Source organism: Thermobia domestica, chromosome 5 (assembly GCF_964235325.1).
Source record: "Thermobia domestica chromosome 5, izTheDome1.hap1.1, whole genome shotgun sequence".
Classification (NCBI taxonomy): domain Eukaryota; kingdom Metazoa; phylum Arthropoda; class Insecta; order Zygentoma; family Lepismatidae; genus Thermobia; species Thermobia domestica.
In genome coordinates, this window is record NC_137458.1 from 299,550,976 (window position 1) to 299,568,497 (window position 17,522).

The following is a 17,522-nucleotide window of genomic DNA, read 5'->3' on the forward strand; positions in this document are numbered from 1 at the left end:
CACCACCGGAGTGCTGAGATTTTTTTTTTTTTTGATCTACTTAAAAGGCCGTATGTCGGTGTTTTCTTAGAAAAGTGAATCAAATTAAAATTCTGTTTTAAAATCAATTGCTACGGATATTTAGGTATTGTTGCAAATAACTATATATTAATTATAATTATTAATACTCATTGTGTTCCCAATTTGAAAATTTTTCATTCAATAAATAATTCGTTTCCTTGATAACTTCATCAACGAAGTTTGGTGAAATGCTTCTAAACTTTAAGAAAAATACGTACTTATGACACTGGGTTTGAAAAGGATACGTAAGTACAACAAGTCTGCTACTTCCGCTAATAGAACACAAAAATATGTCACTTGTAGATGTAAACAAAAATATATTTTAAAAAGTGACTTCTAGTTTGCAGAATGTTGTAAGTACTTTCCTCTTGTAATCAAGAATAGAGGCCTTTGGTACCTTTGTGAATCCCTGATAAACTAAGTGTCGCGAGTAAATAGGTATTTTTCATAACTTTTAAAACATCTCAACACACTTCATTGATAAAGATACAGCAAGGAAACTAATATCAAGGAACGTAGAACTTCAAATTAAAAACACAATAATATCAGTATTAATAATAATTATGAATAGTAGAGTTATTTGAAACAATACGTAAATACCCATAGTACTTAATTGATAGAATTTTAATTTGATCAGCTTTTCGAAGAGAATTCCGTCAGATTGATAAAAGTTTACCTTTAGTTGATCTCACTACGATACGGATATCCTTTATACATTTATTAACCGCCTTTACAAAGCGTTAACAAAACGGCATATTTATAAATAAATAAATAAATAAAAGTCAAATCTTCGCCATGAACACTAATGCTTTCACCATAACACACGATTCCTCCTGCCTTCTGGAGAAGTTTAATAAAACATAGCAAACTTTCGCTGCTACTGAAGCAAAATTACGGGAGCCATTCTCCCTTAGTCGAAACTTCTTAACAGAACATCTTCGCACACAAGTAAAAAGAAATCCCTCCAATACTGATACTAAAATTCCTAAGGTTTTCTCCAGCTCTGTTTTACCTTCCTTAAGGCAATAGGCATTTTTAAAAAAAAAATCCGGCAACATCAGCCTTAGAAACTCAATTAGAATCAAACTGTATGTTTAAGAAACAATTATTTTCACTTAGAAACGTGTCACCAACTGAACAGGTGTCACATTACAACAGAACCTTACCTGCTAAATGTAACCTCCACACTAAAAACATTTGGAGATTGTACGCCACACATAGCTAGTTACTGCCTTTGGTAATTTACGCCCGGTCCTAGTTCGCTCATGTGAAACAAGAAACTAATTTATTGCAACTCAAAATCTTATAGAATGAGGGGAGGGGAGTGTGTCTAACTTCAACAATTGCATACTACTCTAATTTTCCGATTATTATGCACATATCTGAATAAATGCCGAAAAACAGTTACATAACAGTCAAAAGTATTTTACAAAATAGCATAGTACTCGCCCGACTATAAATGCTTTAAGAGCAACTTCACTCCAAGGTTCATATCTAAATCTATTGCAGAATTAGCATTAGTAGTCTAGAAGACTGTATATCTCTTAGACACTAAGTTTCCTAATTAATTTTGGAAAAATGTCAATCATTCCCTTATTCAACAGTCAACTATACATCATATTATTGATGTGTTTGTTTACTCTACTTAATGAATACTTTACATCTGTAAAATATACAACAAGATACGTCAAGAAATCGTCATTATCTGCACGGATTTGTTTTAGATGTGTGTTTTTCACTTAGGTTTCATACATTTTGTGCTGACTATAAATGAAACAGTTTGGATCAAGCACAATGAACTTTTAAACATTTTATATTCATATGCATAATTATACACGAATACATAATATCTATAATGCCAGAAATGCATAATTTATTAACATTATGAATAACTTGCATACTTAAGATCCACATAAATAAAACACTGATCTTACAACATCGAATGCCAATGTAACAATCATATACACACCTCCAGACTATTTGTAAACAATTGGCTAAATGCGTTAGTACTAACACATCAGTTTAAAATATCCAACCTATTATGCTGTTAATATTAACATTAACAAAAAGCATGTCAATCTTCTACATATTACACATAATTAACGGCTATATTACAAATATTTAATATAAATCTGCTCTCAACAATATGCTTACCTGATCACTCTCGGTTTCCCGAGCCTTGTCATCTTCAGCTTCATTCCTTCTCTTGCGCACCTCAGACATTTTTGAATGCACACTAAAGGAAAACTTTAATGTAGCACAACTTTACAAGTTACCAATCGTCTACATATGTTTATAGACAGCACAACTCAGCGATTTTAATATTTTTCTGTGCACTCATTACAAACCACTGAATGTTTATTGCACTCGCGACAAGTTCTCACCAGTGTCTTCTGGTACTCTAAACTCGCATCATGGGTACTTTCCCAAGCTGTCAAGATACTCTCGTTTTTTTATATTTAAAAAAAAGTAATAACCGGCTTTACGATCTAAATATTAAATTTAACAATCGGAAGTTAATTACCTTCTTATATTTATTTCCACTACTGGAAAATTAATTGAATTAATACGTATACAACACACAAACCAAAAACACTTCAAGCACTAGTTCAACCAGTTGCCGCAAGAGTACTGTCAAGCGAACGGAAACAGCTGATTGGAGAATATTCGCAGCCGACAGAAGAACCACGCCCACCGAGTGAAAATGCGCAACCTTTGTGGAGTATAGCTGTTTTTGTGGAAACCATAACTATAAAGAAAATTTTTAGCTCATTAGTGATAAACGAAGCTCAGCATGTTAATTAGTCTATGGTGCTATTTGTTATTTTATAAATGTGTTAAGTGTAGTGATAGAAACTCGTCATTCTTTTAGGTAATGACCCTGTGACGGAGAGGTCTTGCTAGCAGGAAAAAAACAAAAGGTAAGATCTGCAACTGGACCCCCATGAGCCGTAGTCGTATATAACCTTAGATCCTGCAGTATTCTTAACGGTACTGGTAACCTAAATTTTGTAAGTTATCGAAAATGCGATCCCGTGTTAAATGTAGAGCAAAATGGAATGATCCAAGTGTCAGTAGTTACAATGTGAGCATATTTATATCTGTTCTGGGTAGCCTGATTAGGCTTAAGCTTGTAAGTGACAAGTGTTCGTTATTACCTTGAACTGAAAGATTTAAACCCGTAAGCTTTAGAGATGTTATCAACTGAGTTTTTGTTGTAGCATACGCAGTTAAGAGCTTTCCTATATTGCGTTAAGCGTACATTGTACGTATTTTGTTCATGATTTAGGCAATTTGTATTGCTTCGAGAAGCGTAGAGTAATGTGTGCATCATTAACTTTATTTCTTCTGATGTGTATTATTAAAGAAATTTTAACTAAACTTTATCATATAAAAGGAGTTATAACGCTATTTGCTAAATTCATCCTTCATAAATATTAGGTTACTCATATTCGAATTTTCATACATGTAATGAGTTCTTGGTTATTTCATCAACTCGGAAATGTAGATTTAAGTTGAAAATATCTGCTGAATGTCGCAGAAATAACCAGAACTGTATACAAGTCATTATTTCTCAGAGGATATGTTAGGTTTTGTATCTTTTTACGGTGCACGTTTACTTTTGGCACACCACATTTTTGGGAGATTACAGGTAACATTCAATAGCCATACTTGGGTTAAGTTTAGAGTTGCCCCTCCGTTTTTTATAAAAATTAGGAAATTTTACAGGAAAAATGGAGTAAGAAATGATTTGGGGTTCTTATGTGATGTTTAAGTGTCAGAGTTTGGCAGTAAAGTTATGTTTAATATAAGAAGAAAAAGTAGAAGTGGGTACTATTTGGAAGACGCGGAAGGTTTCGATAACTGAACAGCATGGCAGTCGTATAGTATGGAGAATCGGTGCGTTGAATATGATATTTCTGCATTGATTTTTACAGAATTATATAAGAATAATGAAGAAACTCTGTTAAATTTTCATGAGAACCCTGGATTACTGAATTTAAGTGATACTTGAAGCTTATATGAGATCCTGTTCCGGTCACTGTTCTATTCTAATTAAAGTCTTACCAGGTAATCTAACCGAACCTAAACTAACCAAACCTAACTGAAACTAATCTGACTAAACATAACCTAGCCTAACGTAACAATTTTTAATGTTTTAACGCATTTTGGTAGGTTGGGAACTGGAGGGGCTACTCTAAACCTAAGCCCAATATTTTGCATGAAAAGATGTAATTATTGTAAAGGACTCATTTTTGCAGGCGATAGAGTTAAATACAAAGTAATACACCTGTATTTTACGTTTACAAGTGTAGGGTTAGAAGTATAAAATCATTACAAGAGCTTTACGACGGATAAAATAAGTTAGTAAAATATGAAAGATGACTGTATAGATGCTCTTTTCCGCCGGCATGTATTTCTGCATAGTGTACAGAAGCTGTTTACAATTGGAGCGCTACTAGTATGAAACTGTGACAAGCGCTATTGAAACTTGTGTCATCGCCAAAATTCACTTGTTTTCACTACCCTCGTTTACATACATATACCCACTGTCACTGACGCGCCTGCTCCCTTCTGGTGCATCCCCTCGTTATCAGTGGAACCCAGCTTCGCCCTTCCGGGACTTTGAGAGCATTCATGCTTTTTGTTGATCACCTTCCACATGTTGGTTTGTGTTTTTTTTCTTATACTTTTTTTTACCATTCATCCGGGCGCCGTATTTATACGCGAATCATAAGATGATTGTAATTTTCCACTACTGATGCCCCCCGTGATTTTTATCTATGCTAAATGAGATATTTTCATGTCGTCCAGCACAAATCATTTACGAAACAGTAGAAGGAAATTAGTGAAAGAATTATAATTTTTGATCAGTTATTTCCAGTAGTGTGCCAAAAAGTAACCTTGCACGCCTTTCACTTCTTTGAACAAGGGAATTGTTAAGGGTTTAATATGGCATACTGTATCTAGGACGAATTATAGAAAACACAGTTAAATGTTCGGCTCTCTGGTCCGGGTGCGAATGATGTGAACACGTGATTTGCCACGTAAACGAACCACAGTGATTAGGACAGTGTGCTAATAGAAGGTCTACTTGTAAACATGGTGGAAACGAGAAGAAACATTAGCCAAATCTATCGGTACAGAGTTTTATTCTGCTTATAGAATCTTAGCAATACCACACGCACCTATAGATTTTAAGAAAATGAATCGATGAACATGGAACAAATACATAATTAATATGATGTTAACTGCGTCCGGGTGTATGGCATTATGACGTATCAAAAACACAAACCAACCAGTGCTACGTGGGTAATAAAAAAGCACGAATGCTGTCTAACCGATTCAGAGCAGGGCGAGACGAGTTGGCCCGCGCAATAGCGCAGGGGTGCGTCCGATGGGAGCAGGCGGGTCAGGGACGGTGGGTATGTTCATAGCGAAGGTGGTGAATACGAGTGTCTTTTGTTAATTGTAGGAATTTCAATATCACTTCTCATTAGTTCATATTAGTAATGCTCCACTTTTAAAGATAAACAACACTGTGCAGGAATACACTTCCGGTGGATAATAGTATCTAAAGTGCTTTCAAAACTAGAAACAAATTGGCAGCTCAAAAACACGTGAAGATGTGTTTTGAAGAAGGGAATCTACGTCACATAGTTATTGTGGTCACTCAGCGAGGGTCGATTCATAAACGCCATTTTAGTAACAGCGGGTGCAGGGTTTCTTTGACAACAGACCTCAACATTCCAATGTTGCCAGTATTAAACACGTGTTTTCAGAATTAAAAAAAAAAAGCGTTTTTCGTTTCTTTGTACGCGTAAGCGATTGAAAAAAAAAAAAGCATCCCCTCCTTCCCAAGATACACATACTGTGACGACCAACATATCCTTTCATCCATTCCAAACAAATCAATATTTAGAATTTTTTTTTTTTTCGTTAAGACTCAGAGGACAGTTCCAGCTGGTAACTCACGATGCGCACGAAGTGGCAACAGGGTACCACGTGCTTCTCCAAACGTCAATTTATTTCTAGTTTTGAAAACACTTTAGTACGGTCATCTTTCGTATGCAGTCATTTATCCATCGTTATGCACATGTAATGATTTTACACTAGTAACTCTGGACTTGAAAATCTAAAATACAAGTGCATTACTTTGCATTGAGTTCACTTGCCTACAGAAATTTGTTCCTTATAAGTATGTCTTTTCATACAGAGTAGTGGATTTTACCTGTAAATTTTATAAATGTGTGCCGAAACTTAACCAGCACACCATAAATTACAACTAATGTATTATGTAAGTAGCAGTTCTGTAAGTAAAGGACGCTATGCACAATGTACCGTTCAGTACTATAAGCAACTTCAGAAACTATAAAGGTAACCAAGACAGTTCTTTTGCTTTTTCACCCACCACCTTCAAACGTCGATATGTCACCTACGACGTACCTGGAAGATCAAAAATAATCTCTGTCAGCATCGACAACGTTCTAGAGGGCCATGGATTCCATCGCGGGCAGAACTTGTGGACCGTAGAGCAAAGAAGGTATCAAGTGCATTTTGCATCTCTACTATGGATTTGAACTGGCGTCTAAAGTGATTTTCCGAGGAATGGAACAGGTGATAATCGGATGGTGGAATGCCAAGGAGTACAGTGGATACAATAGTAGAATGGTGTTCCGGCTCATCCTAGCCCCGTGGAGCTTAGCGTTGTAACAGGGGGGGTCCCCTTTGCGATTCAGAAGTGCTGGCTCCAGAGTTTTGAGTTTTTCTTGAACACTGCTCAATTGCTGACACTACATAATTACATTGATGCTCTGACCAGCTGGTAACAGTTTCCAATGTGCGATGCCACAAGCAGCCCGCCAAACACACAGGAGGGCCTTTTGGTGCAGTGCTGGTTTCGGCTGTTTTGGAACCGGTGTATGGGATGCTAACCAATGACGACGACGCCATGGAGCTTCGTACAGGACCCACGTCTTATAACATGTCAATGCCCTGTCCAGAAATGGCTCCTTCCTTAAGCGAGACAGCAATGGAACTCAGGTGTCTCTTCGCGTTGCCTTCTGGCCTGGAGTCAAATCATGTGATACCCATCGACCCAACTTGTAGTGCTTCCCAAGTTGATGGAGGTGCTGCTGAATGGTTTCTCCGCTTATACTGAATTGTAGTTCCAGTTCCTCTCATGTCTGGCCACTGTTCGCCTTAATTGCTATCTGAAGATTTTCATTTTGTACACGTGTTGGTCTTCCGGGACGTGGTGCGTTTTCGAATGTTTCGCCACGGTCCTTAAACTTTTCGTGACTACGCGGTCCACGGTCCGCGTAGCCACGATACCCTCACCAAAGGCCTGACATCTCTTCTGCCCCGCTGGCGGCGTTTAACCCCAGTTTGAACTCGTACAGCTCTTATGACTCTCCGTGGAGGTCTCGCGTTCATTCTGTCCTTCGAATTCACGGTATAGCTACACTGCCACAACCAGGTAGTATGTTGGATATACCCACACAAACTACTGATCTTCACCTTATCTCATTCGCATTGAACTCACGGTGTGAGAGCAAATGGAACACAGACCTCCACAAAGAGCGACAGAACTTTCTTGGTTACCTTTATAAATTGGTACAAGTATTCACTAAGGCTAATCGTCGTATAAGTCTGTTATATAGTAATTGCCGAAATTTTCAATGAGAACTCAAACATTTCTTACCGCTTCTCTCTTAAAACATCAGCGGCAAATTTTTTATGTCAAATAGTATTCATCTCGTTGAGGTATGAGCTATTAAAACAAAGGCATTTGTAGTAATAAGACTATGTACAAATAGCTCGATATTATCTGCAATAAAAGTTGCAATCTTAATTTTTCCTTTTAAAAAAATCACATAACCACTACCATGAAACCTTTTTTGATAAAAATAGCACGAATAACGTTGCATTCAATAAATTTTTTACAACTCTTTCACTTGTTGTAACTATCTGCAAACTAATGCTTTGTAGTGTCTCACTATACAGTCTCAAGACATGCTTTTAAATAATTGTTTTACATAAAGCATTAATTGGAATTGGGTATTCAATTACTTTTCCGTGGTGCTGCATATTCGATTCAATTTGAGCATAAGATTTAAAAATGAAATGGAATACATCGTTTGAGTTTTGCGTCTAACGTTTATGCCGGCTAGGCTAAAGGAAACGGTGATGATGAGGAATAAATGAATTGGTGGAATGAATTAACTGGTGGGAAACAGAAGAACTCCGAGAAAACCTACGAACACTTTGTTTGTCTACCAGAAAGCCCATTTGGCTCGATGTGGGATGGAACCAGGGACCCTCCACGCACCAGAGGTGAACACACTACCACTGAGCCTCCGTGCCCCCAGCATCAAATTTATTACAAATATATTAACCATCAATCTAATTTTTCGTACCAACATTTATTACGATTCTATTTGTTTATTGTAACGAGAGCAGAATTCACAATAACATTTTGGTGTAAATCTTCATGTCAAGCTTAACGCGAAATCCTCTTGCATATATTAAATATTTTCATCACAACGCTAATAATTTTGTGAGAGAACATACTTTAATTCTTCCTTTCAAAATCATCATGCTTTCTGTGTGCAAGGAAAACTAAATGTTAAACACGCCATATACCAGCATAAACAAATCTACCGTAATCAATAATTGTTTACATTACAACTTGTAATATAAGTATAGAACGATATATACAAGAGTAAAAAGGATGTACGACTGGACCAGTACTCGAATCTGGGTCTCCGGGTTACCATGCCGGTACGATGGGCCGTGGCCTTAGTTTCGAATCTCGGCCCAGTCGTGCAGTTTTCACTCTTTTTGTATTTCATCGAATTGATGCCTATACAGAAAGTAGTGTCATATAAAATCAATTGCTTCGTCCTTTTATCATTATATGGTATAAACATATTTAACATACCAATAAGAATCGTAGTTATTACCGTATTGTCAACCAGTCCAGTTATTCTACAACAGCTGTAGGAGTTAGGGCAACAAAAATTAATTTAGCGAATCCATGCCATTGTCGCCATGACACAATTATTTTGCAGCATCTTTGCAAATTCGGAACAAAGAACTGATTAACAAATTATAAGAAGTTACCTTTGATAACTGGAAGAGAAATTATTTGTGTCCAAAGCGAACTAAAGGGATCAAATTGATTAGTGTTTTCCATAATTTGTAATAGAATCTAAATCTAGCAACATGTGCAAATGATCTGCAAATTTTCTCCTTGTTTGAATTTTAGGTCATATTTTCAACGTTTTCGTATTAAAATTTCAAGTATAGGGATACCTGTCTGTAGAATTATGTTAGAATGTACTATTATAAAGCAGTAGGGTGTTAATGAACTATACCGACAAACTTCAGGAGGTGATTCCTCACAACAAAATAAGAGAAAAAATGCATATGGATTTATGGCGAAAAGTGCATAGTTTCAGAGCTAGGGCTGTCCAAAATCGCGAGAAGGCTAAATTTCAAGATGCCCTATTTCGAATTTGAGAGACTGTGGATGGTGGTCCTTATCAGCGTAAAGGAAGTCACGAATACCCAATCCAAAGATGCATATTTCATTAATGTTCAATGAGTGTACAGAGTATTCCCTGCAGGGTGAAATTCCCAGTCATGCCATCAACCGAATTTCCACATTTGCTCTAATTTTGTGGTTGGTCCAAAGTAGGCAAACAATAAGCCTTGATAGCAGTGAACACGGAATCCTTTGGCGTGTGTCGAAACTCTTTAGGATCGTCAGCAGCACGGTCTCTCGTACTCGGGAAAACGCATTGTGCAATGCTTTCTTTCACGCTTAGAAGTGAAGAGAACGTGGCGAAATACATATCATCGCACGTTATTCTGAACACAAAGAAACATGCAGCTGCCGGTTCCTAACACTTCCGCCTTCCTTCCGAAGCACCGGATGTCCATTGTTGTCAAGGTTTACTTCGAGCCTACTTTTGGACCCTTCTTGAGATCATGGTATATCTGAAAATTCTACTGAAAACATATCTGAGAATTACACTCTGTAGGGAATATCCTCCACAGCTATTGACAATTGACGAAATATGCAATTTTGGATTCTGTATGCGTGGCTTCCTTTACGCTGATAAGAACCACCACCCATAGTTCCTGGAATTCGAAATACGACCTATTGAAATTTAGCTTTTTCGCGATTTTGGACAGCCCTAGCTCTGAATCTATGCACATTTCGCCATGAGTCCATATGAACTTTTTATCTTTTTTTGATGTGAGGAATCTCCTCTTACAGTTTGTCGGTATAGTTCATTAATACCTTGTGTATATATATGAAGTGGCGGATCCAGGATATGATCAAAGGAGTGGCTAAACCATAGTTTGCAGCTTTATCCAGTGTAAAGCAGGATTGAAGCCCATTTTATCCAGTGTATCTGAGCATCAGGCGGGGAAGGGGGCTATAGCCCTCTCTTGGATCCGCGTCTGTATGTGAAGAACTGGAACTACAATTCAGTGAGAGTTGAGAAACCATTCGGTAGCACCTCCAGTAACTTAGGAAGTACCATAAGTTGGGTTGATATGTCCCACATGATTTGACTGTGGGCCAGAAGGCAACGCGAGCAGACACCTGCGTTTCTTTATTGTCTCGTCTGAGGAAGACGCGTCTGTATATATATTAAATTCGCGAAACTCGTATTTATAATTTAGAAAAGTATTGCATTGTATTGTATTTATTGCGTTCCGTGTACCAATGAACGTAACAACTTGACACAGCAGAACAAGCGAGTGTTTTATAACAAAGTGCTGCACTTAACCATGTCAAAAGAAAATTTTATGTTTTTTAAGGATTGAAATCAATTTAAGAGTACTGTTTGGCGCTAGAGAAGGTAACTGTAAACTTTTCTGCGTATGTATTCCTTCAGTAGATAAATTTTTGGATGAGCAGGACGTATCGATGTAAATATGCAATTAGGCAAGGTCTCTTGTAAGTTAGGGTTAATTTGACAGAATACTTACTCTAAGTTACTAAATTGGGTGACAGTTCACCCAGAGTTTGCTTTCGTGGCGTGTTACTAGAGGGTATAATCATCTAGTTAATAACAATAATAATACATTTTATTGCAGAAACATCTGAAAACATCAGATGTATCACAATCATCAGAAATAAATAGTTAAAAGATAAAAATTTTAGTACTTCATTTGCAACATACCATAATATAAACAAAGATCATTGTATAACAGACGAAAATATTTCAACTATCAATTTTGAGTTCTAAAAATCGAAAAATTCGTCAACCCTATATATACACTTATTAATAAGTAGTTTCTGAGCTTGCTTTTTAAAGGCCAGAAATTGAAGTTCTCTTAAAACTATAGGAAGAAAATTATAGAATTTAACTGACATATAGTAAAAGTTTTTTTGCGTTTTACTATATTCATATGTAAATAATCCTAAACGGTTCCTGTTTTTAGTTCGATATGTATGAGAATACCCTAATTCATTTTAAATATAATTGTTTTCCTTGATATAAAGCAAACATTGATATATGAAAATTGCAGGAACTGTCATAATTCCTAATTTAACAAAGCTTGACCTACATTGTGCACGACTAGGAGACCAAGCATCAATTTTGCACATACCTTTTGTATTTTCAACAGGCGTTTGATGGAGGACTGATGACCCCAAAGTGTCGTACCATAACTTAAATGACTAGGAATTTGCACATAATAGTTTCAAGTACCTTTAAACTTACACACAATCTTAATCTACGTATTAGATAAACCCTTTACTAACTCTGGATTCCACTTTAAGGATATGGTCGCCCCACTTCAAGTGATTAACAATTAAAACCCTCAAAAAAGGAACGGAATAGTTTTTAAGTTCTGCATTAAAATTTTTGTCATTGTAGATAAGCACCAAGTCTTTGATCTTGTCAGAGTTAATACAAAGCAAGATGGAAGTACACCAGTCTTTAATAATATCTGAGGTGATATTTAATATAGATTGAACTGAGTCTTTTTATCGTGAGCTGACACGGATATTGGGATCATCAAATAAATAACTATTGACGAAGGTTGAAGCGGCATCGTAAGGAAGATTATTAATATAAATAATAAAAAGAATCGGACGAAGAATAGATCCCTGAGACACTCCGTGTCTAACAGGTTAGACTCTTTTCGTTCATAAACAACTCTCTGATAACCGTCCATATATAAAAATTATGGTCATAACTGTTGATATGTGTAAAATTGCTTTCTGTTCAGAATGATCATACTATTCCTTTTTCAATTTCACTACATGGAAAGTTTCATACATTTCAGGAGTACTTGTGACTAATTTATGCTTGAGACTTGAACGAAGATACTAGTATACGAATTAGTGATGAGAAGAGTATTTGCACAAGGTTTGCTAACTGTTGAAGTGTGTGGCGCCCACCGAAAGCGTATTGGCACAAAACAAGGACGACAACGCAATTAGTAAAGAACTCTTTTATCTTAAGTTACTGGCATGCGTGAATTGCATTGTCCGATTGATTGATTACTACTCCCAACATTTTATTCTATTTTTCAAATCATCGATAAGTTGAGCTCTTCTTTCTACTTCTCACTTTCCTTTCATCGTACCCTCTACGGCGGTATGAAGAAAACGATTTCTTCGCAAGGTGTGTCCAATCCAATTGCTGGATAAGAACACCCTCTTTCGTACTCGTTTTAAGACGTCTTTTTTTACAGCAATTCTTGGCCTGATGCCTTTGATGCAGTAAGCGTTTCTCGCCAAAATATTTCACTGACATTTAAAAATCATCGAGCTCTTAAGCTCTCTTTGTTCTACTGTTGATTTTTGAGTCGACTTTTCGATGTTGATTTCTGTTCCATATTGTTTCTCATGTGTCAACTATTCTGTTTATCATTTCCTACAGTCCTTCGTTGCTTCTACTTATAATAGCGGTGTCGTCTGCATACTTTCATCTTGTTGACGATGTGTCCCTCAATTTTGAAATCTCCAATTTTTATTAATGCTTCCTGTATTAAACATTCACTGTAAATGTACTTCTGTAGAATAATTGGCGCGATATAGTACATTCTTGTCTGACTCCTTTCCTAATCTCCATTCCTTGGTTCAGGCTCAACTTTACTTTTTGTCCTGTGTACACGTTGTGAATGAATTTACAGTCCTTCCAATTGCCTCTGATTTCTTTTAAGTGTTTCGAGAATTTTGGTCCAATTATCCCAGTCGAAAGCTTTTTGCTAGTTGATTAAGCACAAACATAACTCTTCCTTTACGTCGAGAACTCATTCTGATATAATTTCCATCAGCCCAATAGCATCTTCCTTTTCGAAATCGAAATTGATCTTCCTCCAATATCTCTTCTTATTTTCCAACAGCTTATTCAATATGCGCGCAATAATTCTTGAATTTTTAAAACAAGGTTAGTGGTTCTATAATTCTGCACTCCTTTGTTTGCTTTTTCTTAGTGCAACCATTGTAACATGTAGAAAATCCTTCGGCTGCTCTCCACTCAAGGTAGATCTTGTTAGTAAGTGAAGTCAGTATTTTCATTGCATTGTCCTCTATCCCTTGAGCTACTCTGCTATTATTTTGTTCTTTTTCCAGTCACTTTCCTCTTCCTCATGTCTTTGATGGCTTGTACTACATTTTTCAGTATAATAGGTTCTTTTTTCTTCTTCGTCTTTTTTTTTCTTTCTTTCTTCGATTGCGGTACATCTTGGGTGGTTCTTTATGCATTCCTCGCAGATTATTTGATAGTCAGTAACTGCGTGACCCCTATTCCGAAGCGCATTTTCTTCCACGCTACCCAACCTGTTGTCTATTGCAGAATTTTTTATGCTTTCTCTTCTTTCACATTACTGTTCAATTGTCCATACTTCTTTAGTCGTTCTAAATTCTGTTTTCGATTTTGTCTCCCATTTTTCTTGATTGATTTTAACGAGATTTTCACCTCCGCCTTTAGGAAATTGTGGTCCGAATCAATGTCCGCTTCTCTTAGTGTTCTGACGTCCCGTACACTATTCCTGAAACGTTGGTTGACGAGAATATAATAGAGTTGGTAGGTTTTTTATCCCCTGGACTTTTTCACGTGTATAGCTTTTGTTTTTCTTATACCACTTACGTATCACTACCAAATATGTTGCCTACAGAAGTCGATCAGCATCTGGCGCCATGCTTTTCTTCTGCCTAGTTCAAATGATTCCACTATCTTATTCTCACATCCTACTCCTGTCACATTGTTGAAATCTCACAGTACTATGACGTTAACCTGACCTCTTCCCTTCTGATGCAGTATGTCACTAATATCGTCATTTATCATTTCTACTTCATTGTCATCATGGTGAGCTGTTGGCTTATACATTTGTATTAGAACGGTATCCACTGCTTTTACGCTCAGTTTTATAAATATCAGGTGGTCAGTGGAGCATTCCACATTGCTCACACTTTTAGCTTTTTACATTCTATAATTAATCAGTTTTAATAGTGCAATGTTCTGTTCGGTAGAGTCTAAATAACGACGTCCGGAATTTAAACTCTTCATTTTTTATTACAAAACTAAAGTCTTATAAACAGTTTTAAAAAGTTTCTTTGTAAATCTAAAAATATTTCCAGTGTTAAAATAAGTCATTGGCGCAAAGAAGTGGCCTCGGGAAAGCTTCAATTTGCCTTTAGGTAATGTGGATGACTCCTTTCGTTCAGTGCAGCCTCGGAGGTAGGTAATTAGAGGATATCCCCTTTCTTCGTAGCAGTCTCGGGAAACAAAGAATTTCATCGTAGCTCATGACAGCCTCGGGAGAATGGTGATTAAAGGATATCTCTTCTGCCCATAGCAGCTTCAGAAGATAGGTTTTAAAGGAGCTTTCCATAGCCCGTAACGGCCTCAGGAGATAGCTGTTAATAGATGATTGATCAGCTGCCAACTGGTACTTTTGTCCTCTTTAGGTCCTCTTTTATAGACAACTTCTCGAAGGGGAGGTCGGCGTCTTCGTATTTCTTTCAAATCCTCTTTGTCTTCCTGGTAATCCCCTTCCATCGTTTGCTATTGTTTATGTTTGAACCCAATAAACACGTGTTCGTAGTAAGAACATACAGTTGCTGTGCGTGAGGGTATGGAACTTTACAATAGAAAACATACAATGAAGAGTCAGTATTTGATGTTGTCAATCATTTTGAGACGTAAGAGTCTTCGCTAAGGTCACGTCTACATTTTCTTGAAAACAATCATCAATTTCAAAGACAATGAAGAACATGAGACATGTAGAAAGTGAGGCATATAGTATTTGCAGAATGCCACTAAGCGACTTGTGGTAAATAAACTTAACAGCCTTTCGTATAATGAGGAAATATGAATGCCCAACAATTATGGATCATAAACTGCGCACCTAAACAGTGGCGGCGTTTGGACGTTAAAAGTGTGTGTGTGGGGGGGGGGGGACAAGATATGATCTGAATATGTGTATATCAATGTTACTGTTCCTGATTGTTTCTAACACTTTGTTTGACGAAAGGTTGTATAACTAATAGGATACTATCTTTTTCAGTTAAAATACCGTATATCGTGTTTCATATTTAATTAGGTAAATTGACAAGAGCAATGTACATAGGTACTAACCTTTGATTCCTTGCTCATGAACATCTTAAAATTCTGTCAGGAAAATTGTGTGATCAAATTATTTAATAACATATTTGTAAAACAAATAAATAGAAAGGATATTATTAATCATACTAATGAATAATCAGGCTTGTTTTGTAGAAGTTATTTTGAAACTGGGGATTAATGAACAACTTGCATTTTTAATTTCACACTTGCCATTATATGCATGTTATTACTCTTAGAAAATGAAAGACAGTAAATACTACAAGCATATGCTACGACGCAATTGTAACATTAATTCATTTGAATTGCAATTAAAACGCAATTCCTGTAGCTGTCTTAATTCTACGGGAAGACAAATAACCAATACACACTTACGCAACGACAAATATTATATGGTACCATTTCTTTTCTATGAACCAGTAATACATGCAAAAACTTTACATTTCGAAATGAAACTATATACATTATCCTTTTAAATTATGGCTTTTTAAAGGTAAATTATTGAATTTCAGTGAATCAGCTACAGCATCATCCCTATTTATCCTAGGATCATGATTAGTACCTCATTTTCTTCAGAATAGAACAACTTTCAAACGGTTCCATTTACGTTTTCCTATCTTGTCCCTAAGAAGGGGAAATTTTGAGGGAAATTTGGATTTTTTTCAAACTTTTGATCTCCTCTGGACCCAATTTGTTAACCCACAGATCTCAAAATCAACTGAAAAATACGAAGGGGTGCAAGGGCGCCCATGTTGTGGTTTTCAAGGGGGGCAAGTATAAGCGACGTTTCAAAAATAGTTCCAAACTTTGCTGTAACTAATGTAAAAATTCTATTGGATTTTCGATATTCTGAAGTACAATTTCCTCCAAGTGGGGGCGTGCGCCTCACCTTGTTCCCCCCTGATGGGCGCCCTTGAAGAGGTGTACTAAATGTGTATAAAAAATTTCAAGCTTCTATGTTGAAAACTAAGTGCGGGAAAATGTTTACCAATGAGCTAAGAACATCCCTACAATGACCCGGATGTAATATAAAATTTTCCTGAAACATCCCTATTTATCCTATGATCATTGTTCGTACATCATTCCCTTTAGAATAGAAAAATACTTTTAAACGGTACCACTTACATGTCTCCATCGTGTACCTGAGGTGGGAAAACCATGAAAAAATGGATTATTTGTTTTAAAAATGTTCCTTCTTTGTACCTTTTTCCCCTCTGTACCCCCCCCCCCTGTTTTAACGCAGAGATCTGAAACAAATCTGAAAAATAGTAAGGGGTGTACTAAATGTGTGTGCAAAATTTCGATCTTCTAGGTGCAAAAGTAAGCCCGCCAAAAATAATATCTCTACAATACTCCAGATTCCCGTATAAAAAAAGGATAAGTAAAAATTCCCTGAGACGTCCCTATTTATACTAAAATCATGGTTCGTACATCATTCTTTTTAGAACATTCACATATCTCCATCATGTATCTGAGGAGGGAAAATCGCGAAAAAAAGGATCTTAGTTAAAAACATATCCTTTTTTTTTATCTTTTTGCTGCTCTAGACCCTCCTGTTTTATCGCAGAAATCTGAAAAGAATCTGGACAATATTAAGGGGCGCACTGAATGTGTGTGCAAAATTTCAATCTTCTAGGTGCAAAAGTAAGCCCTGCAAAAAGTAATCAAAAAGTCATAACAAAAAATATTTTTTGTTATGACGTCATCACACACTACGTCTAGACGCAGAAAGGCGTGAAACCATATGTAAGGTGTTCTACAATGCCTCCAGACTTGAGAAAAAAAGAAGTAAAAAGCTTTTTTGGTACTTTTTTAAATCGAATAATGAAGATTCTGGTCTATCACCGAAATATAGATGAT

At 36.5% G+C, this 17,522-nt stretch overlaps 2 protein-coding genes across 4 annotated transcripts in view; one reads left to right on the forward strand and one right to left on the reverse strand.

Annotated features, from left to right (window-relative positions):
* Cds (CDP-diacylglycerol synthase) overlaps positions 1–2,672 on the reverse strand; it is a gene marked incomplete in the record, with an annotated part of 193,108 nt that extends 190,436 nt beyond the window's left edge. Inside the window, 1 exon segment of the mRNA XM_081760359.1 lies at positions 2,215–2,672. Within this exon segment, the coding sequence (XP_081616485.1) occupies positions 2,215–2,283 (69 nt within the window).
* A 38-nt stretch (positions 2,673–2,710) lies between these two features.
* LOC145686738 (E3 ubiquitin-protein ligase MARCHF8) overlaps positions 2,711–17,522 on the forward strand; it is a 40,754-nt gene continuing 25,942 nt past the window's right edge. The window contains exon 1 of one of the 3 annotated variants that reach the window (XM_081760360.1): positions 2,711–2,981. The gene's annotated coding sequence lies outside the window, so the exon portion shown is untranslated. The other 2 variants (XM_081760362.1, XM_081760361.1) reach the window with 2 other exon arrangements.